General features: G+C 39.9%; 1 protein-coding gene across 1 annotated transcript in view; it reads right to left on the bottom strand.

The window, feature by feature from the left end:
• The window catches only part of TG (thyroglobulin), a 140,687-nt gene that overhangs the window by 57,892 nt on the left and 59,385 nt on the right, over positions 1–23,410 (bottom strand). Inside the window, exons 36-41 of the mRNA XM_064154223.1 lie at positions 17,474–17,608; positions 16,231–16,395; positions 14,268–14,490; positions 10,524–10,617; positions 7,203–7,362; positions 1,387–1,586 (exon numbers count right to left, since the gene is read on the bottom strand). Coding sequence (XP_064010293.1) covers positions 1,387–1,586; positions 7,203–7,362; positions 10,524–10,617; positions 14,268–14,490; positions 16,231–16,395; positions 17,474–17,608 — 977 coding nt within the window. The remainder of the gene's footprint in view (positions 1–1,386; positions 1,587–7,202; positions 7,363–10,523; positions 10,618–14,267; positions 14,491–16,230; positions 16,396–17,473; positions 17,609–23,410) is intronic.

The following is a 23,410-nucleotide window of genomic DNA, read 5'->3' as shown; positions in this document are numbered from 1 at the left end:
GAATACAACAAATGAATCCAAGAACTCTGATAACTGGGCAGCACAACATACTCTGTAGGAAAGCAACAAGACATGTTCTAATGATGGCAAGTTCACACAATCACAGACTAGCTCAGGTTAGAAGGGACCCCTAGAGGTTCCTGCTCAAGTGCACCCACTTAGAGGTGGTTGCCCAGGACTATGTCCAAACAGCTTTTGATTATCTTCAGGGATAGAAACTTCACATCTTGTGCCAATGTTATGCCACAATCAGAGTAAAGATATGACAAGGTGGAAAAAAAATAATTAATTGTTCCATAAGAGATTGCTGGATACACAGATGGCATGAGGAAATTGTGTGAGGTCAGGCCATTTCTCACAAATAACTGGAAGACTATACTTGGGACTCTGGGAAGCAAGAGTGATTTGCCATTGGAATGGGCTGCCCAGGGAGGTGGTGGAGTCACTATCCCTGGAGGTGTTCAAGAAAAGAGTGGATGAGACATTTAGTGCCATGGTCTAGTTGACTGGATAGGGCTGGGTGACAGGCTGGACTGGAGGTCTCCTCCAACCTGGTTGATTCTGTGATCTTGTAAGGGCAAATAGCACTGAGGTGATTCAATAAGAATCTGAGATTACTTAAGAAAAAATATATGAAATAGCAATTTTCCATCTGTTCTAAGTCAAAACTGCTAGCAGGGAGATCATTTTGTCCAAGCAGAATTTCTGCTTGATATATTAACCTTCATTGAAAATTGAGCATCATTTCAGTGCATGCTAATCTTATTTGAGGCTGTAAAGATCAATGGCAATGTCAACACTGACAGAAACGATCTTGTCCTGTGATTTGGCATGGGAAAGACTGTAAAACTACAGACCACTTGAGGTGACTGTGAAAATGCTCTTAGCTGACAGCAAACAAACCTGTAGCAGGTAAAAAAATTTTTACTCTTTGTCTGAAACTTGCTTTTTCCTTTAAATGAAATCTGTCATGAGATCAGATAAAAAGCTTGGATACTTCAAACACGTAGAAGTTTGTCTCATGAGTTTTAGAGTGTCAAAACTGCCAGTCAACAACTGCATTTATGGAATGGAAACTAACCTGTTGTGCCTATGAGTTATGAAAAAAGACTATTTATATAATACACAAAAAACCACACTGACGAAAACCAGACTATTACTATGACTACATCAACCACTAAAGTACATCTCTTGTACATCCTTGCAAAGCATCCAGCTCCTGAGGACTGCAGACACAGGTAACTGTGAAACTGTGAAAAGTAACTATAGCAATAGCAGCTCTATTAGTGCTGATGAGGCACGGATGAAATAAAACCAGCATCCCCACAATGCCACATTCACACAACTGCAACAATATGCTTTCACAAAGCAGTTGAATTGACTTACCATCAACATCACCCTCCTGAAGAGGTCCATATCTGCTGTCTCTGTGAGTAGGTGAATGCTGGCAACATCTGCCCCACCACGGTCAGCTCCGAAAGAAACTCGGCTTGGATCTCCTCCAAAGCTAGCAATGTTCCGCTGCACCCACTTCAAAGCTGCCAATTGATCCAAAAGGCCAGCATTTCCGATCACCTCAGAAGAACCTATTGTGAAAAATAAATCACTAGGTCTGAAAAAAGAAATAAAACTACAAACATTTGAAGTTTTGATTAAATGTTGTATTTTAAGTAGCTCTTGCAGCTGAACCTTCACAAAATTGATACCAGAGATTAAAAATCTTAAGTGATGTCTTCCAAGGTCATCACTTTACAGATTGACTCTATTTCAGTTGATGATAGAAAAGTAACATTTCAAATTTTAAGCTTCATTTTGACACCTGATGGCAGGAGAGTTGAATCCAGGCTGAAATATCCATAAATTTAGGCCATGATATTCCCTTTCTTCTTGATCATAAATGAATTGAAATTGAACAAAAAAATCGGTGTGTTTGTCAAATTCTTAAGCTAACAGACACCCATAAGGATCAATAGTTGTGTCCTTAATTACATCTGTTTGCCTCCTATATCCCTTTTACACTTACCCTGTCCAACCAATCACTGAAAAATGATATCTTTTATTTTATTACACATGTACAGATATTATTTTATCATTTATAATATCTCCATATTTATCCCTTGAGATTGGCCTATGCTTAGCTGACAGGGATCTGATTTACATGTTGTCATATTTCTGTTCCTATGAAAACATAAGAAAAACAAATTATGGTGTACTTCTCACGCTTAGGTATCACAACTGAAGAGTACTTTCAAAGCTATCCAGTGGTAACCTGGTATTTTGATTAATAGGAAACTAATACTGAAAGCATCTAATGATGCAATCCCCTAGGCAAGCTTAATTTTATATCAAGAAAAGCAGGAATAAGTAATTCCTGCACAGTCCATTTGAAAGGAATAGAAAATTACTATTTGTTGTCCATTTCTTTTTAATCCAGAATGAAACACTGATTCTTATTACTTTTTTAAATTCTCCACATTTTAAAACTTGGAACAAAAAACCAGGACAGAAAATCTAAGAATAGAAACACAACTGAAAAAAAAAAATTGTTTCTTCTGTTGCCAAGAACAAACAGTACAATTTTAAAGTAAAGGCTGAGCTCAGAAACTGATGAATCAGAATGAACAGATAGTGGAATAAAAAGCTGACACTTTGTGGGCAAGTAGCCTTGCCTCAGGCAAAGAACGATTGAAATCATACATCCTGTAGTAGATATCCATATGTCTACAGGGATGAATTACAGAGATATCAGAGAGACCAATTTAGCAGCAGAAAAGAAAACAGAGGAGAACAGATTATTGATAGCCTTGCAGACCTTACAGATGCCCACGTCACAACTGCTACCACCCTAAGTACCCTTTCAGCAGTGCAGCCAAGAACTAAGTGGCCCCAGAAACTACAACCTTCCACCTGTAGCTTCAAATGATCAGATCAAGCCACACCAGTGAAACAATAAAAGAAGAACTTTCCCTGCTTTAGTTTTTAGAGTCTCTGTGTTTGTTCTGCACACTAGTTCTAAGAGTTCTCTATCTAGCAATAAATCCCCTCTACACTGTTAAAAATGAAACCTCATTTCAAGGCTTGCTGCATTCCTCATGAGACCTTCCCAGAGGAAGTGAAATCCATTTGTTTCAGCCACAAAATGTTGCCTTAGTACTGGCGTATTAAACAACAAGGCTGAGAAGGGAAATACAACCAGTTCTTTTTGACCTGCCAAAAACCACAGCCAGGTTCTGAAATGTGTCACACTGTTCATAGATACAACCAGCTTGGAAGAGACCTCCAAGATCAGCCAGTCCAACCTAGCACCCAGCCCTATCCAGTCAACTAGACCATGGCACTAAGTGCCTCATCCAGGCTTTTCTTCAACACCTCCAGGGACAGTGACTCCACCACCTCCCTGTGCAGCCCATTCCAGTGCCAATCACTCTCTCTGTGAAGAATTTCCTCCTAACATCCAGCCTATACTTTCCCCGGCACAACTTGAGACTGTGTCCCCTTGTTCTATTGCTGCTTGCCTGGGAGAAGAGACCAACCCCACCTGGCTACAGTGTCCCTTCAGGTAGTTGCAGACAGCAATGTGGTCGCCCCTAGGCCTCCTCTTCTCCAGGCTAAACACCCCCAGCTCCCTCAGTCTCTCCTCATAGGGTTTGTGTTCCAGGCCCCTCACCAGCTTTGTCGCCCTTCTCTGGACACGTTCCAGCACCTCAATGTCTGTTGATGCATGCATGGACATTCACAGTAGTTAGACCAAAGAAACACAGAAATTCTTCCCGCTGCTTGAGATAGGCCTGGATATAAAGCTCATGAGCAGTCTGTGACCAGGAAAAGATTACATTCTCAGGGATGATGAAAAGAAAATGGCTTAGAAGGAAGAAAACAATGACAACCAAATGCATTTCTGTTATTACTAAACTGGAGAAGAACAATAGTGCTAAATTTAAGCATGAAAATCATCCTGGTTTATATGACTTTGTGGATGTTTAAAATAATCATGAAAACATGACTGCCTTCTCCATGTTCTTGCCATCCAATACACTGTCAATTCACCTTAGCTTTTCTGGGTATAAAATGAGAGGAGAAGACACTAGTAAGAATGTGCATCACCTTTTGCAACATTAATGAGTGACAGTAAATTCAATTAAATATCCTGTGTACTTAGAAGAGTAAGAGCTCTTTGACTGTCTGCAAATGCCCTGTCAATGAGGGACCAGAACACCTACAGAACTAACAAAAAAAAACAACCACACAAAAAAGAAATCTTGTTTTCATTACCCTTCCTCCCCCAAAATCTCCATTTAACTTCTTCATTTCTAGTTTTGCACTTTATGACAACTCATCATGAAAAAATTCAGCACTTTGCTTAGTTGGACAATGAAACCGATATTGCTCAGAGGATCATAACTTTTATTTGTAACTTCAGTCCTGCCTTCACCAAAGGGTGAACTTCTGCCAAAGGACCACAATTTGTCCAAGGCTTTCCACTCTTACTCAAGTGGAAAACATCTCTGGATGTGGCTTGAGACAAGCTCTCATGGTATTTGACTCAGGCAAGATAACATTCACTGAAAAACCCCGGTGTCTACTGGTTATGTCCATAAGGGTCAGAGATAATCCACCTACTTGTGGCAGACCAAAGAATAGATATTGCAGTGGGAGCATTGCTCAACAGAATGGGTATGACTGAAAATCCATGCTGGTACAGAGCCTTCTGCAGATGCACTGCAGCTGATCACCCTCACATGGACTAAAAGTGACACAGAGGAGAGAGGTGTGTGACACTGAAGAAACTTTTGGGCTTCTCATGAATGTGGTGCTTAGCTTATTTCAGTGGCACTTGCAAACTGCAAGTTTGGCCCACTTGCTCCACTTTCATCTGGAGCAAAAGGATTTTCCCAAATACACACCAAAGATTTCCTACAGATGAAGAGGCTAAGAAGCACTGCACTTATCTTGAGACCTGAATTTAAAGGCTATGGAAGAGAAAGGTGCTTGAACACTCCCTATAGGGGACCACTCCTATCTGAAGGAATGTTGTGATGTTTTGGGAGTTACCTGCTCCCCCACTCTTATGAAGTCACCCAGACTAGACTCAGCCAGTTGGAAGTCAAGGAATGAAGCTTTATATTTACAGCTTAGAACAATATGCAAGCAGATATTTACAATATTTTCAGCTATATACAGAAATATACAAGTTAAAAGCAACACAGAAACACAACACCCCTTCCAGAAATCAGAGTCCCCAGGAGGAGCTCCCAACCACCCTTCTACCTTCTTTCCACCCCTCTACCTTACCTCAGAGTATATCTTACATGCAAGGTGAGTTTGGAGGATCTGTAAGGGGGTTAGAAAGCAGTAAGATTTCTTACTTACACAGAAGAAGTACAGGAAGAAAAGCACAGGCACCAACTGCAACAGAGACCCACACACTCTGACTCTCCCACTCTGTCCTATCTGTGTTTTGTGTTCTTGTTTTTATATATCTCAGCAAGCCTATGAGTGAAGTAGACATCACCACTGTTTCCCTTTCACAGCCTATAATCTAATTTTTCTCACTAAAATTCAGTACACTCATCTCACAAACTGATGTTTTGGGCCATGTGCATGGATCTCCATTAAAAAGAGGGAGAAGAATTCATCCTATTCCTTAGATTGTGAGCCATCACATAGATACCACAATATAATACTCAGCCCAGCTTGCAGTTTCCGCTTAGGAAGAAACTCAGGTGAGATTCAGAGGGCTGAAGGAGTTTACTGTGTAACACGTGGGCTGTGCTGCATAAGGGAAGCTCATGCAGTATATATCCACTCCGCATTGGGCTCTACCAAAAGTGAAGCCACAGTATCACTTTCATAAGCATCTGGTCTGCACTGATGAAAACAGTGATTCTTTCCCCAGATACACCGGTTGCCAACTTCATATTTAAATGAGTAAGGAGTTTGTGGTGCCAGCATTCTAGCTACTGAATCAAAAACAGCTGGAGTGAGCTTTGGGGGAAAACAAAAAAAAACCCAAAACCCAAAACACACTAACAGAAGGCAAGCAATAACCAATAGCTGCAGTTATAAACCCTAATTAGGCAAAAGCCCTCCAGTGTCACCAGAAGTAAATACTCAAAAGAATCAGGAGGCAAAATATGTAGGTCTGGTGCTTGCAAACATGGCAAATATAACCTCTTGAAGGTTATAAAGGTACTAAAATGTCCACTAGAGAAACCAAGCATTGCCACCAGACTCATGACACCAAAGCTCCACTTGGAATTGATGCATTTACTCTACATAGCTCTGTACTTTAGGTTCTTCTGCCCCAGCCAGAACTGAAAGGTGGTAGAAAGAGAAGTAGTGGCTACTTTCTGAAACTGGCAAATCTACCAAAAGGCAAAATTTAAAACAAACAAACAAACAACCCCAAAGACCAGATGCCATTATCACAAAAGTTGAGGGGCATGTGCACGTGTATTTTCACGTGTACATGTTTCTTTGTACAACATAAAATTCTGTAGGTAATGGGAATTTGCATAATTTTTAATGGCAGCTGGTATTGAGAGGCCATAGGAGAGCAGAAGTGCTCTTTACACTGGAGTATGGGGAAGGGATGCAAACAGATGTCACATTCAGTCATGTCCATGAGATAACAATATTCAAATTAAACACAGCAAGTACTTCAAAGAAGTCAGGTTGAACTACTGAGAAATTACGCAGCTATCTTTGTGCTATACTTTCCATATTTTCATGTCATTCTTAGATTCAGCTACAGTTATCCCTCTCTGATACAGGCACAATCAATTATTGGCAAATTTTCAAGGATGGAGCACCTGGGAGTTGGAAACATTGAAAACCATATCCACAACAACAAGCCACTGAAATCAGCAGGAATTTTAATGCCTAAGCTCTGCTCATGTTCACAGTCTCATCTGCAACAGAAGTTTAGCTAGTGCTTTGATATAGATGCTTGGGGGTTTTGTCCTTCTGCCTCCAGCCTTTCCCCTTTCAATTCAGATCAAGTCCTCACAATTTATTGGCCACTTTCACCCCCTACCTCTCACCCCCCACCCTCCCCCCCCAAAAAAAAAAAAAAAGAAAATAAGTGAAAGACACAAGTTGCTCAAATTTAAAAATTAAACTTTTTTTTAAATTACAAATAGCAGTGCTACAGAATGCAGTCTAGCTCACAGTTGTGTTTGTTCTAGAAATCCATGACTTACCAGTACTAAGGAAGCCAAAAACACCGACCCGATAGTTTGCTGTCACAACAATGATGTTCCCGATGGCAGCCAGGTATGATCCATCTATAGATGCCTTTCCCGCCTCAGCACTGTAACTTCCTCCATTGTGGAAGAACAGCAACACTGACATGTTTTTGACCTGCCATGACAACAGCCAGGTTAATATTCCCATAACCAACTAATTTTCTATGGCACTGGTAAGAACACCTTCTCCATTAAAATGATCTAAGCTATTCATAGCTTTCTAACAGTGACCATAACAACAGGATATGTGGTCTGTCTGAAGATTTAGGGCTAAATTGTCCACAATGGCCTATATACCATTAAAGAGCACACTATGTCCAGTTTAAACAAGATTTAATGCCATCACAATGTTCCGCTAGCCAGCAACTGCAGCAGGTAAGCTCAAGAGATACCCATCCTGCTGACCTAGCCGTTGAACTTGTGGTGGGCTCAGCTTTGCTGTATCATGTTTGCTTTAGACAAACACACAGGAAAAGTTCAATCAAGTGGGAGACTGAGAAGGAAAAGGCCTCATGGGTTGCTTCATCTTGAGCAGGCCTAACTCAATAGCTGTGAAAGGCTCCTTCCTACTCTGCAGGCTTCAGCAGTGAAACACTGCCTAGTCTCAAAAGTCTCAGCTGACGAGAGTTCCTCATTGCTTCTTTAAGCCCCGTGGAGGCTTTCCCATGCTACATATATAGAGGGGTCCTCCATGGGAGAGATTTGCCTCTAATGAAGCACAGAGGGGGTCTGCCCTGAAAGAGCCCAGTAGGGTTCCTGAGATGGGAAGTAGCTACAATGGGTTGCCAGCCATGTTAGCATTCCTTGCAGAGCTACCCAATTTTGTGCAGAAATGAAGGCTTTCTCCCACAACACCTACCCTACATAGACCCTCTCTGCACACAGAAGAGCTGCAGCTAGGCTTGCTGCTGCTAGCAGCAGAAAAGCAGAACTGCCCCGGAAGACCTCAGCATTTACCAATAGATTACAGCTCAGCTAAGATGATACTTGAAATAAATACGAAGAAGTTCTGGTTTGGGGGTGGGGTCTTCTTTGCTTGGTTGGTTGTTTTTTGGTATTTTGGTTTGTGTTGCTTTGGTTTGGTTGGTTTGTTGGTTTTATCCTATCCTGATACACAAAGTGAAATAAAAAGTGTGTTCTGGGGAGTCCAGCTGCTTCATCGTGGTCTCACACCTGCAGGGGATTATGTCCCGTGGACAAAATCTCAAGGGGAAGAGTGGTCCAGTATCCACCTAGAAGCTGCAAGTCATGTGGAAGTGTGAAAGGTTTCATAATATTCGGAACTATCTCCTCTGCTCTTCTGTAAAATATTTAATAAGCTACTTGGCTGGAATAGATGTAAACTTTACCAAGCCAGGCAACTTCTGGTGCTTTTACTGCTGTGCAATATTACTCAGTAAGGAATTGAATGCAACAGGGACGATGCCATAAGGGACTGCAAGAACTTCTCTTCCAGTTCTAATGGTTTAATGTTGCATTTTTGCTAGCTATTTCTAGATCATTTTTTGCCTTTATCCTTTGTACAATGATTCAGTGACCATTGCAAAAGAACCTGATTATTATTAAAATCAGTGGTCAGGGGGGTGAGACTCCTGAATATTGAAAACTAATAAATATTAATTTTGAAAAAATATCATCTCATATTACTTAGTTACCTCTCCATTACATTTTTCCAGACTGAACAGCCCCAGGTTTCTTAGTCTCTCTTTGTAGGGGAGATTTCAAGTCATCCAAATCATCCTTGTGGCTCTCTGCTGCACTCTTTCCAGCAGGTCCTTGTCTCTCTGGAAGTGTGGAGCCCAAAATTGGACACAGTATTCCAGGTGTGGTCTCACCAGGGCAGAGGGGAAGAAGAGCCTCACTAGACCTGCTGGCCACCCTTTTCCTGATGCTGCCCAGGACAGTCTCTGCATTGTGCTCTTGTTCAGGCTTCAAATGCTCCTAAACAGTCTCTGCCTTTGCTCTAGGAGATTTTTTCATTCACTGTTTACTAGCTAATTTAACTTTCCATGAGCTGAAAATACATAAGTCTCTGTATGTGAGTGAAAAATAGAGCTTGCCACAAAAAGAAACAGGAAAATGCCATGCCTTCTGCTCCCAGCTACTTCTGCAAAAACAGAAGTTTTGGTTCTCTCTTGGGCTGGACTTACACATGTGAAACTGATTGACTTGATCAGACCTTCTTCTAAGTTACATCTCCACAAAAGATACAAGGAATTCAGCTCTTAGTACTGGCAAGGAGAAAAGACTAACCTATTTAGTCTATCAGATGGTAGAAAAATACAATGCCTTCAAATAAGCTGTCTTGAAAGCAGCACTTGAGTGGAGATGGCAAACTGCCTGGGACAGTGACCTGATGTTTTCAGTAAGTGATGACTGTGCTTAAGGCAAAATGACAGTTTGATGCTGCAGGGAGAAAACATACTGCTGGTCTTTCTCATGATTAACAAGATCTGCAAGGGGCTCTGTGCTGCTGTCAGATAGCCAGAGCATGCAGACTATGCAGTATGGGAGAATCATAAATTTCTACTACAATCACAAACACCTCCTAAAAATTACCAGTACTGTGGGAAGAAAAAAACAAAAACAAAACCCACCAAACTGATCCCTTCTGATCTGAGCATGCTCTCCGATGTGATTCACATGTTGTTCAGCATCTTTATCCTCGGGGATTTGGCTAACCATCTAAGCTTGGCTCTAACTTGAAGCTTTAGTTTTTATCTGCTTAGAATGAGAAATTCAAGAGGTTTCAAATGACCATGTCTCAGATTGTACCACTGGCCTGGTCATCTTTAAAATGTCTACCATTGCTTGCTAACTTTATTCCTTAACAGAGATCCCACAGGTGTCAACAGGAAGGTGTCAACAGTGAAGATCAAGGTGAAAACATCTCACCTGCTGCTGCTCAACTGGTGGTAAGTATTGATATGACATGTTTTAGATTATCATATCATTGTTTAATGATCTTAATTCAGGGACCTTGCCATTTCTGTCCTTATTTTCTTGTGTGTTTTTTTTCCCCTCTTTGTATCTCTTTTATTCCTAGGTTTTTAATTTTCTACTTTCCTAGTTACTCAAACACAGCTCACTGAAAGCCTATAGGGAATAACACTCTTACACCCCAGCACAAATAACAGACTGCCTCATTTAACCTTGCAGGATTTTGTGAATACCACAGAAAAAAAAAACAACCATCCATGCCAGTTAGAAGTACTTCTAAAAGAGACAGTGTTTGGCTACAGAACAAAAAAAAACCTCAACTCAGCTCCTACTTACAGTGGTGGCAGGAACAAAGACGTTCAGATATAGGCAGTCTTCACTGACAGAGTATGATGGGGCATCTCCATCTCCTGGCTGCCAACAAGCTGCCCTGGGGACATGGATTGAAAAAGTTACAATTAAAAGGCTCCTACTCTTTTTACACTGCTGCTACTTCTATTGTCTAATATATGTTTTGATGTACTAAGTTTACAAAATCCTTCAAAATCAATCGCGTTTAAAACTGAGCCCACTTATACCTCAGTAGCAAAGACATGGGTTTGTATGTGTGCACACACAAAAATGCAAAAAATACATTGCCTTTTCATGTCTAGAATGCTTCCCCCAGAAGACCAGCCTCGTTTTTAAAAGATTAGAATTTTAAAATAAGCCTCTGGAAAATTCACACTTTATATAAACTGCACAAAATTAGCACCAGATGTAAGGGAAGCAGGATTGGGGGTCCAAGGCAGAGGTTTCCCACTGCTATTGCTTGCACTTCTTTGTAATCCACTCTTACTGATATGCCAGTTATTTATTTTAATTTCTAATAGTGTGTAGGCTGCATTTATTTATATTTATTTTAAAGTCTAATGGCATGTGGGAAGACACTGTAAGTTCAACATTTTAAGGCATTTTTAGACACTGCATGTTCGAAGCATCTTAGCAGACCATTAATAGTGTCAAGCAATGTTAAAAATAAGCTTTCAATAGGAATTCAACAGCCACATACAGAAAGTAATTTTCTGGCCATTATCTATATGAGATTCATGTGTTCCAGCTCTCTCCACAAAACCCATCAAAGGGACGATCTGTGCAGTTCAGCTATGTGCTATTTTGAAATCAGTTCCTTCTACTTCAGGGATGTATTTATATCACATAATGAACAAAGCATCACAATTAATTAGGGAAGGAGCAAAAAGAGGAGGCTATAGAAAAGACAGTAAAGTCCCAGGGAATTCTTTCTAAATTGCCATTTTTAATACCCTTGTAAAATTTTACACTGAAGGTGTGAAGAAATTAGTAGAAAACTAGGAGGAGAATGACCAAGTTTAATGCAGTCCTACAAAGTCTTTCCATAAGGAAGGTTACTAGGAAGGTGATATCACTCAACAGCTTTCACACTGACTTAGTGAAGCACATTATCTCCAACCAAAACTGCTAGAGCCATTTGAGGTAGACAAAACACGAATTTCCAGGTGGGAATCCATCCAGGACAACAGGTCTAATGCTATTGATCATGCAACTTTCCACAGGCAGCAGGAATCATCACTGCACTCCTGGCTAGATTTTTTTTTCCTTTTTTGTTTCTGACAACTCATCAAGATCTCCAGCAACTCCAGTTCCCAGGATCACCTCATGCTAGCACTGACTCCAGGGAAAGGCTGCCACCTGCTGAGACAAGTCCAACAGCTCCTCCAGCAGCTGCATGGATTCTTTCCTTGGTTCTCTTTGGCTTGTTTCAGTTTTTTTTTTAAGTCTTTCATCAAGTCCAGAGTGACAAATAAATATTCCATTTCCATTAATAATGGCACTGTGCTAATGTGAATTTATGGTATACAAATACTGTGCAAGCCCAGTAGAGAGTCCTCAAAAATATAGTTTCTCACACTTTCTGTACACATGGAGAGTGAAGCCCCTGATTCCCCATGTGGACCTTCATGGAGCTATGCTCAAAGACTTATTTTTTTAGCCTTAAATTAATAATAGAAGATACTTGTCAATTCTTCACTGGCCAAAGGAAGCACTGAGAGACAGGAGCAGATTAACTAAGGCCACTAAACTGTTTTGAAAATCTCAGCCAGGCTGCTCATTGCACCATCAGGCCTTCAAAAATAGACCACAGAGGAGGATGGTTCTTACCAAAGTCTCACTAGAAACCATGCTACAGATCAAACGAGCTGATGTCATGTGCACTAACTCAACATCACTGTGCACCTGAAGAAGCAGAAAGCCATGCCTTGCCAGATTCTTCCAATATACATGAGGCTGTGTGTGGGTACTGTGATTAGGCTGTCAACATCACAACTCATGTGCAGCCTGAAGGATGAGACCACAACTGATCAGATGTTCTTTTGACTCCCCAAGACAATGTCACACCTCTTTTGACTTGTTTCATCACAGGCTTTATTAGAAACCTCTGGAAACAAATTCTGAGTAGTGGAGAGACTGAATAACCTCCAGACAGATGATAGGTCTCTAAAACTGTAGCATCAGGGTGTTTCCACCAAAGTAGTTGGTGATTCACATCAGGCCTGAAGGCTGTGAATTTCCCATCTCCCTTGCAAGGTTGTTTCCTTAACTGTGTAAGCTCTTGGGCAGATTATCTACCCCAAATAGCTCATCACTAACCACATGAAGACCGCTCTCAATGCCAGGAATTGAACAGGACTGCATGGCCAACCATGGCTAGAAGGATAACACAGGATATAAACAGACCATTAATGGAGGTTCATAATAGCTTAGGAGGCTCTTGGGTCTCAAACTTCAGCTCTCAGTTCCCCTTTTCTTCAGCTCTCCACAGAAAATTCACCAAGTCCTTCCACTAGACTCTCTCCTTTTGACTGCTCTGCACCTCAAATTTCCTCTTTCTTGTTTCTATCACATTTTTCCTTGCAGGTCCTCCTGTCTTCCACAATCTGCCTTTTACTGATAGGAATATAACTGGGTACAAACTCTTATGTATCAGCTTCCTCTGTGTGAATGCATCACATATTGCTCAAAGGGAGTTTCTGTGCTCTGCACTTTGGCTTCTGCTATATGGAGCAGGGAAATTCTGTGAGAAAGACCACATGAAAAGCACTCCATTTTGGTATCTTGTTTCTTGTTGCTGCACTTCTGTTTGCTGTGGGCTGTTTTTAAAGGAAATGCCTTGCCCTAACATGTTCCACAGCACAGATGTACTAAGCAGCATCACCCAAATCATCTTGTCATTACAAAATACACATTCAAGATTCGTCTTTTTGGTTCTGCCATGCAGCAGAATTAAGACTCAGATTGTAACACTAAATGAAACACAAACATGCACACACAGCCTTTGTTCATAGAGTGCCTGCAGCCTAACCCCACCAACAGTTGTGTTTGTACAGCCCTGGAGAGCCAGGACCAGCCAATGGGAAACATTAGACACGGGGACTTAAAAGAAATAGAGCCCAGCTGCTAATACATTTCCTAGTGCTCCTTTCCTCCCATGGCAATGACTAAAATGTCTATAACATCTGTATTTATGTTCAAGCCATTTAGCCAGTATTTGCCTTTTAATAGTTTTTGGACAGAAAAGATCACTTGGATCCTTCATCCTGATCTAGTTACCACTAGGCAACAAATTTCTGTATGAGGCCCACAGCTTCTGTTTACATCCACATCGCAGCACATACATTTGATTAAATATTCTACAAATGGAGCAAAATGTATTTGTATCAATATTATAAATGCTTGTATAAATACTCAGGGTGAAAATGGACTGACTGCAGGCAGTCATTAGGTAGTTACACACAGATTCAAGGCAATGTGCTGGAATTCACCTTTTTTTTTTTTTTTTGAAGTGCTTGCATACATTCACAGATAGCTGGAGAAAATTTTTGGGGGTTTGGTTTTTTGTTTGTTAGGTTTGTTTTCTAAGCAAAGTCCTAAACTTGTACTAAAATGTACCCTATATGTTCTTTTGCAAGAAAGGACATGAGTATTATGGTCAACACTACATCTGCTTTCGTGGGCCTGGATGGACAAGCAGTTCTGCAGATGATCAGAGGAGTTTCTTACCGAGCCACAGTAGCATTCCAGGTTTGCACCCAAGCAAAGGGCTCTGGAGGACTGAAACGTCTCTCTGCAAGGGGAGGTGCAGCATAAGGGATTCCCAGGAACTGGCTCACATTTCTCCACTCCAAGCCAATACGTATCACCTGGGATTTGCCCAGCAGATCTCCGTGGGATGGGATGTACACAGATGGGCTTAAATCCGATTCAGAAATGGGCAGAAATAAATCTATTGGAAGGGGAAACAGAGGGGAAAATTTTTTTTTTTTTTTTCCAAGTTAGTACCATTTCAGGAATGAAAACTAATCCCTTTTTCCTTAATTTTAAAGTGTTACCTAATGCACTGCTTTAAATGAAAGACAGATAAATTGGTGTTATTCTCTCCCTATGAAATACTTCATGCTGTGCTAGATGTTAAAGATACTGGGTACGAATATTTAACTTTCCAAACCCTTACTCAAACTCTTTTTTCCAGATCAGACATCATGTTAGAATAAAAAATCTTAACATTTCTAGAAAATGGGAAGAGATTTTTCAGTCTTTATTGCTCTCAGCTCTAAAAAGCACAATGTTAATCCTTTAAACATTTATAGCAAGTCAGAGAGTGGAAAGATAATCACACAGCTCACTGGTTTTATGCTTGCCAGGAAAGTCCTTTCCAATAGTTGCTTCATCACACAAGACAGAAGAGCTTCAACAGAGCACAACAAGCACAACCCATGTCCAAATTTCCTACACTCCTGTATAGGCACCGCTGTTCTTCAAGTGGGCATCACCAGTATCATTTTAATTCAGGCACACACATGCCTCTATATGACCAAGAAGGGAATGCGAGAGTATAGGGTACCAGAGGCCCTTCCATCACTGTCTCTTGCCTTACTTCATTTTGTGAATACTTCCATTTTCTTTCACAGAACTATTCCAGTATCTACATTTTAGATTAAACATCTGTATTAATTTTTTTGCTTGCAGAAAATTATGAAATGATAGGAAGGTAAAATTTGACTCAATTTTCCCCTTTTTGTATAAAGATTATCTGAATCATTGGTTGTCTAAACAAAGAAGAAGTTGCTCAATTATGTCTTACTTTAAAACAGAGCTAGGTGATACCTTGCATTTATTTCCTAAAACAATGTATATGATAGGCAGTGACTAAAACCAAAAGTGCACAGCAATATACAAACATGCAAGTCAAGCTTATGCCTGAGCTTTATGTCTCAGTCTGTGATTTCGCTTTACTTGACAATGATAAATCCCTTCTCTGTCATCAAATTTGTTGTACCCAGAAAGTTTTAACTGATTTCTAAGCCATTCACAGAAATTTTGGTGAAAAGGAAATCTCTTTTCCCTTGCTCCTAATTGTTATCTGGTTTCTAATTAAATCTGATTAGAAATAATCACTATGACATGAAGACAGTTTATTGTATAATCAAGGGAAAAAAACAATAAAATTTACAGTTACAAATAACTACATAATCTAACAGTAGAAGTTTTTACCTGTCTACACAACTTCTATTTCTCTCAAATCATTTTAGTTTCTTAAAAAAATAGTTAATCTTCTTTTAGGGTCTATTGTGTGCTTGGTTTTGATTTTTTTTTTCCTCAGAAATGGTCCTTAAGACTTTCAACTGACAGTGGAATTTCTACATGGAGGGAGTTGCACTTTCAGTACAATTTTTCCTGCTTTTCATCTTCCTGCACTTTCCAAAACATCTTTCAATGGATTCCCTTTATTACACCTGCTTCAGCACTAGATAGTAACACTACGATTCCACATTTTATCAAAAGTACATGGGAACATTTTCCTATCCTACTTGTGTCTTTTCTCAACAAAAAAACAGTGGGCAGCTGTCTAGGAGACAACCATATTGCTTTTTTTGTCTATTGAGGAGTTCCTAACTCTTGCATTCATAAGAATTGTGCACAGACCACCACAATTCCTGCTTCTACAGCCTTAACCTGCTCTTACCTTGTCTCCTGTAGATATATGTTGCTGGTTCTTTAAGTAAAATCCAGCAGCTGTGCCCTTGCAGGCTATGTGTACACATCTGTGTATCAGGGTAGAAAAGGCATCTTATTGTTGAAGGCTGGATTTCCAGAGTAACCACTGTACATGACTGGTTCTTTGAACAAGCTATGAGTTGAAATATGAAGAAAAAGAGCAGGTTAAAAAATGTAGTCTCAAAGTACGTTTTATGACATTGCTATAAGATGCTTCAAAGAAAGGTTTTACAACAGGTCAAGCAACAAAGATATGAAGTAGCTCTCAAAGAGAATAAGGAGATATAAACATCCTCAGATTCCCAGAGCGTTCTCCAAAATAGCCCAAAGGCAGAAGGTTCTATTTGCTTTAAAATAAAGCAGTGCAGCAACAGAACTGGTATCACAGGTTTTAAGAAAAGAAAAACATCTTCTAGTAAAGTACTGAAGACATCAGCTGAATTCAAACAGTCCCCAGGGAACCCTGGGGAAAGGTTTTAGAGCAAAAAATGTGATCCTTTCCCTCACCTAGTTTGTAATCCGAGTTTGGGTACCCAACGTTTTTCTCCCAGAAATATTCCTTCAAAAACTTACAAGAAAAGGAAAAAAACAAAACAAAACAAAACAACCCAAACCTAGAAAGTTGCACTGCTCAGCCTTATAAGGCAAGGACCATCTACTGCAAAATGTGGGCCCATTTTAAGAACTATCTTCTGCAGTGAGTGAGAAATTTTCCTTTTTTTCCCCTGCTTTGTGGCACTGAGGACTTGCCAGTTCCCTTTATTTTTCCTACAGCACAATCTCTGCTTCATCCCAGCCAGCAGTGAACCTGTCCTCATTCACCACAGCTACAGGTTACTTTAGATATCAATAGGTGGCTCTACTATATTTCTCATTGAACTGATCTTCCCTTAACTGCTTTCTAGAAAATAATTGCATCAGTCCTTTAATTCTTCACTGTGATACTCTCCTATGCCTGGAGACAAAAGAGATCTCTGGGTCCAAGAGGTGTGAAAATTATGCAATCATTACACAGTATTTCATACGTACTGTATCTTTCATTAGACAAACTGTTTTAGTTCCCTGCTCTCAAATTCAGGCACATGGAAGCAGGCTTTAAAAATAAGTAAAAACAGTATATCTAAGGCAGAAAGGGTAAGGGAAAGCTGTTCTTGGTTTTTCAGGTTCACAAGCCAGTATTTTCTCTAAAGCTATGAATAACCATTTCTTACCAGATAGACAAAAGTCTCTGGCAGTGGAGAAATCACGGGACACATCTCTACTAACATGTACAGCTTCAAAGTTTGAGATGGATAGATCCATGAGAACAGAAGACATATTTAAGGGTTGCCACATATCCAGATATTCTGTAAAATGAACCATTAAAAGGTAATATAACTGGAGGAATCATTAAAATCATAATATAAAAGTAAAATCATTAAGAAGTTCTTCAATAGAAGACTTTCACCTTGCATAAGATGGGCATAAATGACATAATATTCAAAGGTCTCTGATTGACTAGAGGGTCCAGTCCCATTTTCAGAGGTCATATATAAATAGGCTTAAAAGGTATCCAGTACAAAGATATTGAAAGAGATAACTCTGGAGCAAATCAATCCAGGTTTGCATGAGAATCCAAGTGATTTAAATAAAAGGTTTCTGAACATGCATAATTACATTAAAGAGCATGAATCATAATGCTTGCACACAAGTTTCTGAATGCTTAAAACCACTAACTCCTTGGAAAGCAAGTGGAGATCCTGCATGTGACTAAGCACTACCATAACATTCAGCAAATATCCACATCTACATCCAAAACAGGAGCTGGTTTCCTAAGGTAGCCTTTTCTCCTCAGTAACCTGCAAGATAGATGCCTATATATGAGTTAATCACACTAGACTTCTCGTACTATCAGGAGGAGCAGAGAGTATTACTGTAGGCTGTTTCCAACAAAAGACTGGATGGGGCACTTGGTGCCACGGTCTAGGTGACTGGATAGGTCTGGGTGATGGGTTGGACTGGATGATCTTGGAAATCTCTTCCAACCTGGTTGATTCTATGATTCTATGAAACAAATCACACTCAGAAATGCACTGATTATATGAGTCAGATGTCTGTGTGTTTGAGACAGGCGTTGTCTGTACAAGGAACTTCAGGTGAGTAGCTGAAAGGAAGATGTCTGTGTTGCCTGTATATATCTACATACAAAGGGCAAGTACCAAGCTTACTCACCAAGATGAGACAATGTTTTTCACAAATGTGATATTTTATCTTCACTACCCTTACCAGCAATTGACCAAACACCCACAAAAGTATACGAGGTCAAGGGGTAATGGTTTTAAATTAAAAGAGAGTAGATTTAGAATAGATATAAAGAAAAACATTTTTACAATGAGGGTGGCAAAACACCAGAACAAGTTGCCTAGAAAGGTGGTGAATGCCTCATTCCTGGCAACATTCAAGGTCAGGTAGGAAGGGGCCCCGAGAACCTTGATCTAGTTAAAGAGGTCCCTGATCACTGCAGGTTAGTTGAACTAGATGACCTTCAAAGGTCCCTTCCAACTCAAACTGTTATGATTCTTCGATTCTATGATACACACACATACTGACTCTGGTATTCCTCAAGAAGTATTCCTGTGTCACAGTGGACTTTTAAAAATGCCACAAACACTGTTTCTCCATATGGAAACAGATAAAAATATCTTCAGGCTTTCAATTTTTCACACAGAAGTCAAAAAAAGAAGGCTTGGGAAAGAATGGCCCTTTAATTATTTTAGTTCTTCTCAACAGCTGAATATGTTTTAAAAGCAAAAGAGACCCACTGTGGCCACTGAGTCCTAAAAGCAGGAGGTAGGCGTTAGTCTCTCCATGTAATTGCAGGGTGAGGACTGAGCCAAGTCAGCTATTGCTTTGCTATTCCTAGTGAGCAAATCTTGCCCTATTGTTTGAGTTAATTTACGACACAGATGCAGAGGTTGTGACTATTCATTTGATTATAAATTTCTTTTAGTCTTCTGAGAAATGGATGACTCGCAAAGATGGACAAAGTTTCCTTCCTTCCCCTCTTCACAGAAAGACAGCTGTGGCCATACCACTGAAATGAGGTTTGGGGTTCATACAGCCAGGGCTGTGGCATGTCATTCCTGCAGTCTGGTTCTGCAAGCTATTTCAGCAGCCTGACTCTTCCTATTGCTCTCCTGACTTACTGAATGACCTTGAGTAAGTCTTGTAATCCTCATATGCCTTGGTTTGCCCACAGATGAAACATTCAGAAGCATTCTTGCTAAGCTGAATTCTACTCTCTCAAGAAAGAAATTCAAAACGATTTCACAAAAGCAAAATAAATTCTTTGGGTTTAAACCTTGAATGCTTGGATTTGGCTTCCTGTATTACCTCACTGAGGTTTAGCAGCTTACCATTACTAAAATATTTTGAAGGTGATCAAATTAACCTTGTGAGTGCACAGTGCTATTATTAGGTACATGTAGTGTGTTCTACATTTGATCACAAGCCAAACTTCCTACTTCTATATCAAAATATTTTTATTTTGTCCCCTTATGTGAGATAGAATTAAGTTAGCAACATTCATTTTAAATACTTATAAAACATGATGTGTACACTGCAGCCCATGCTAGGCACAGAATAGTGACTACTCATGATGTAAACATCCAAGGATCCATGCCTAAAATGTATTTTATTTTATTTATTCTCTGCCTCAGATCTCATAGCAATGACCCTTGTGACCTCCCTCTACCTATATGGGGTTCATTTTTGGGTTGGTTTGGGGACTGTGGTTCTTTTTTCATTCTCAGACCCAGACAAAGCTCTCATAATCTCAGATTAGATTTACATGCTGAGACCATCAGCAGTTTCCCTTTCCAATCTTCTTCCCAGCTAACCCCAGATACAGATAACTGTAGGAACACTGTTTATTTTAACCCAGAGCCATCCACAGCACCACTGTGGACATCTCCAGCCAGCACTTATCTGCAAAAGAGATTCTGGCTATTATTTTTTAAGTATCTCACTTCTCCTGACAGTGGATTCAGCAATGCCTGCAGCCACGCACACCCACTTCACTACATGGGCAAAACAGAGCCTTCCACAACTGATCTAAACTTGGCTCATCCAGAAACTGCACTCACATGGCACACAGTTACAAGCTGGCACTGCCTTACCAAAAAAGTATAGTACACCTGATGGACTGGAAAGCATTTATGGTTTATATATAGGTTAAGCTCTGACCTTCCAAACCACATTTTGGCAAACATTTTGATTGGGTAATTACAGCACTCTGAAACCAGCCAGTCCTGTAACTTTTATTGCAAAATTATAGACGTCCCATACAGGGAGCCTCTCTCTTCCAGATGTTCTTGTTTGCGTAGGCAAGGTTTAAGACTGGATTTGCAGAAGGACTCACACTGGTCTTACTCTGTTCTCACTCAAGTCACAAGATCACCAGACTGGAATAGATTTCCTGAGGGCACAGAGTTCAATCTCCAATTTTCACAGGCAATGATGTTATAAAATCCTTTTCACCAACAAAAGTTTCACCACTGATTCAGTGGAAGCAAAGAGAGGTCAGTTCCGAGTTTACTGTAAAATTTAACATTTGATATGAGGAATAAAGAATGCAATAAAGGTAAATTTAGAAGAAATTTTGTGAAGTTGACGAGGTACATAAATCAAATAAGTTTGATATGAGGCTAAGGACACACATAAATAAAATTTCTGGATTCAATGTACCTGATTTATGACTGAAAGACAAATTCTGATCCTGACTATGAACTTTTTGAGCCACGTTTGATACCTTTGACTCAAGCCAAAGCCACATTTACAGACTTAACTTGGTATTCTATAATCCTAGATTTCAGAGGGTTTTTTCCAAAGACTACTAACCTGTCTTTACACCAACAATCTCCAAAACCAGCAAATCATCAACTCAGAGTGCATCTGTAGAAAATACTCTCTTTCTAAAATGTAGCTGCTTCTCATTTTTGCCCATCCACTGAGAAGTTAGCAATGTAAAATGAGCCATTTTCTTAAAACTGGTGCATATTACTTGTAATCACATCTCAGACAGACATTCAAAACTAACAAATGCATTATCTATGGCCTTTAGCAGTAAGCAGTCTTGCTATGCTTGTGTTCAGTGTGACTTTTTTGCCTTCTTCAGTAGCATAAATTATAGCAAACAGTAGAGTAATATGATACTAAAAATGTACCAGACTTTTATCCATGTTTAAAATAGGCTGGTTTCAAAAGGTTAACATCCTCAAGCTTACAAACAGAATGAAAATCAAACTTTGGAGTAAAGACAGAGCAATTTTACAGCAGAATACCAATATGCTGTATAAGACCATGGTATATCAGTTCCTGAAGATGGATTTTAAAAGGCTGCATTTGTTTCACAAGAAGGATCTGTCTGACATATCTTCAGCACTGATTTAAAACAGGAAGACAAATGATACTGTTAATCCCCCAAATCAGCAACATCTGTACTTGTACTACCATCACCATCTCTGCTTAGAATGGAAATTCCCATGTGCTGAGACAGCCTGACGGGAATTTTATTCCCACATTGAAAAATCCTGTAGCCACTGCTCAGTTCTGCATCAAGAGAACAATTATAAATCATTAAGGGATCATAGAAGACAGAAACAGAAAAGGCCAAGCAGATCATTATATGCTTTGGTGGTTCCTCAAATGAATCACTTGATTTGAATGAAGTGGGAATGGAGCTCATATGATCTGTACATGATCTGCAGTCCCATGCAGAGACCATCCCATCAGGCCCTATGGGTTTGTGTGTCCAGTTTGTTCCCTAACCTGACACTCCTCCGCTGAGGATAAATTTTCCTTGCTGCAGTCTTCCTCCCAGGTCTCAAGGCCCTAAAGCCTGGACTTATCAGTAACAACTGAGGAAAGAAGCACCTCAGATCCTTTGCCAGCAGGTCTCCTGCCCCATTCAGCAGCAGATTCACATTTTCACTACCCTTTCTTTTGCTGCCTTTGTGCTTGTAGAAGCCTTTCTTGGGTTTTTTTTTCCCTCTTCTGTGGTCCCATATGCCTCTACCCTGTCTATCAGGAACAATGAGTAAAAACAGACAAATCATCTACTTCTCACAAGACTTAAAATGTCTGTTAATCTGGGGTTTTCTTCACAGTGTATTGGGGCTGGAAACACAACAGACTTGGAATGGTGTCAGCACCCTGGCTGCACATTGCTGGGCATTCAGGTCTTGAGCACAGCAAACTGGCTAACTAGAAAAGAGGCAGTCAAACAAATGTCAGTTGAAATACAGGCCAATGCTGTGCTTGAGTAAAGTCAGACTCTGGGTTGGACATAATATTAATCTAACTGTTTCACTGAGTCTTCTGATAAAGTATTGAAATTTAAGTATCTTTCTTATACTTTGATGGAAATCTTTACAAATGGTTTCCTCTTTTTTTTTTTTGTTAGATTATAGGCAAAATGCTTACATGCACACACATATATGTGTACACACATAACAGTATCCTTTAAAAAGGGATGTCTGCTCACACTTACCATCTGATTAATGCAAAGGAATCACAGTATTGTTTTCCCCTCATATACAAGCAATACCAAACTATAGCAAATTCACTTGCCATTAGCTTTTCTATGATGCCTAGCTTAAAAATGATTAATTTTCTCTAGCATATATTAATATAACATATGTAATCATAAAAGGCTTGGAAATAGTTTTTTGAAGTTTTCAAAACCTCTGACAGTGTGACATGGACAACAATCTAACCTAAGTAACCAGGCTGGTACTTTTACTATCAAAATGAGGCAGAACATAAGAAAGGCAGATGGTGACCAGTTGCATTTTGAGTGCATTGCTGCACCCACTGGTGTCAGAGACCCAAAGAATACAGGATGGTAGTGCTAATTTTACTTTCAGGATAGTTGTGCTCTTTGTAATTTGCTGGCTTCTCCTTACTGCTGTTCCCAAGACAGATGCTCTAATCCACAATTCCTCCTTTTTGTGGGAGGTTCTACTTGTGTGGGTGGTTAACCAAACCTTTGTATACCAGAGCCATCCTTAGCTGTTCTGCATTTGGAAAGATGACCTGAAAATGGGTGTGACAGATCAAGACTGTTACTTAAGGTAAAATGAGCATCTTACTTGTTGTGCCTAAATTCT

This window comes from Pogoniulus pusillus, chromosome 14, assembly GCF_015220805.1.
Source record: "Pogoniulus pusillus isolate bPogPus1 chromosome 14, bPogPus1.pri, whole genome shotgun sequence".
Taxonomy (NCBI): domain Eukaryota; kingdom Metazoa; phylum Chordata; class Aves; order Piciformes; family Lybiidae; genus Pogoniulus; species Pogoniulus pusillus.
The sequence above is the reverse complement of the archived record's forward strand: the minus strand, read 5'-3'. Positions and strand labels throughout refer to the sequence as shown.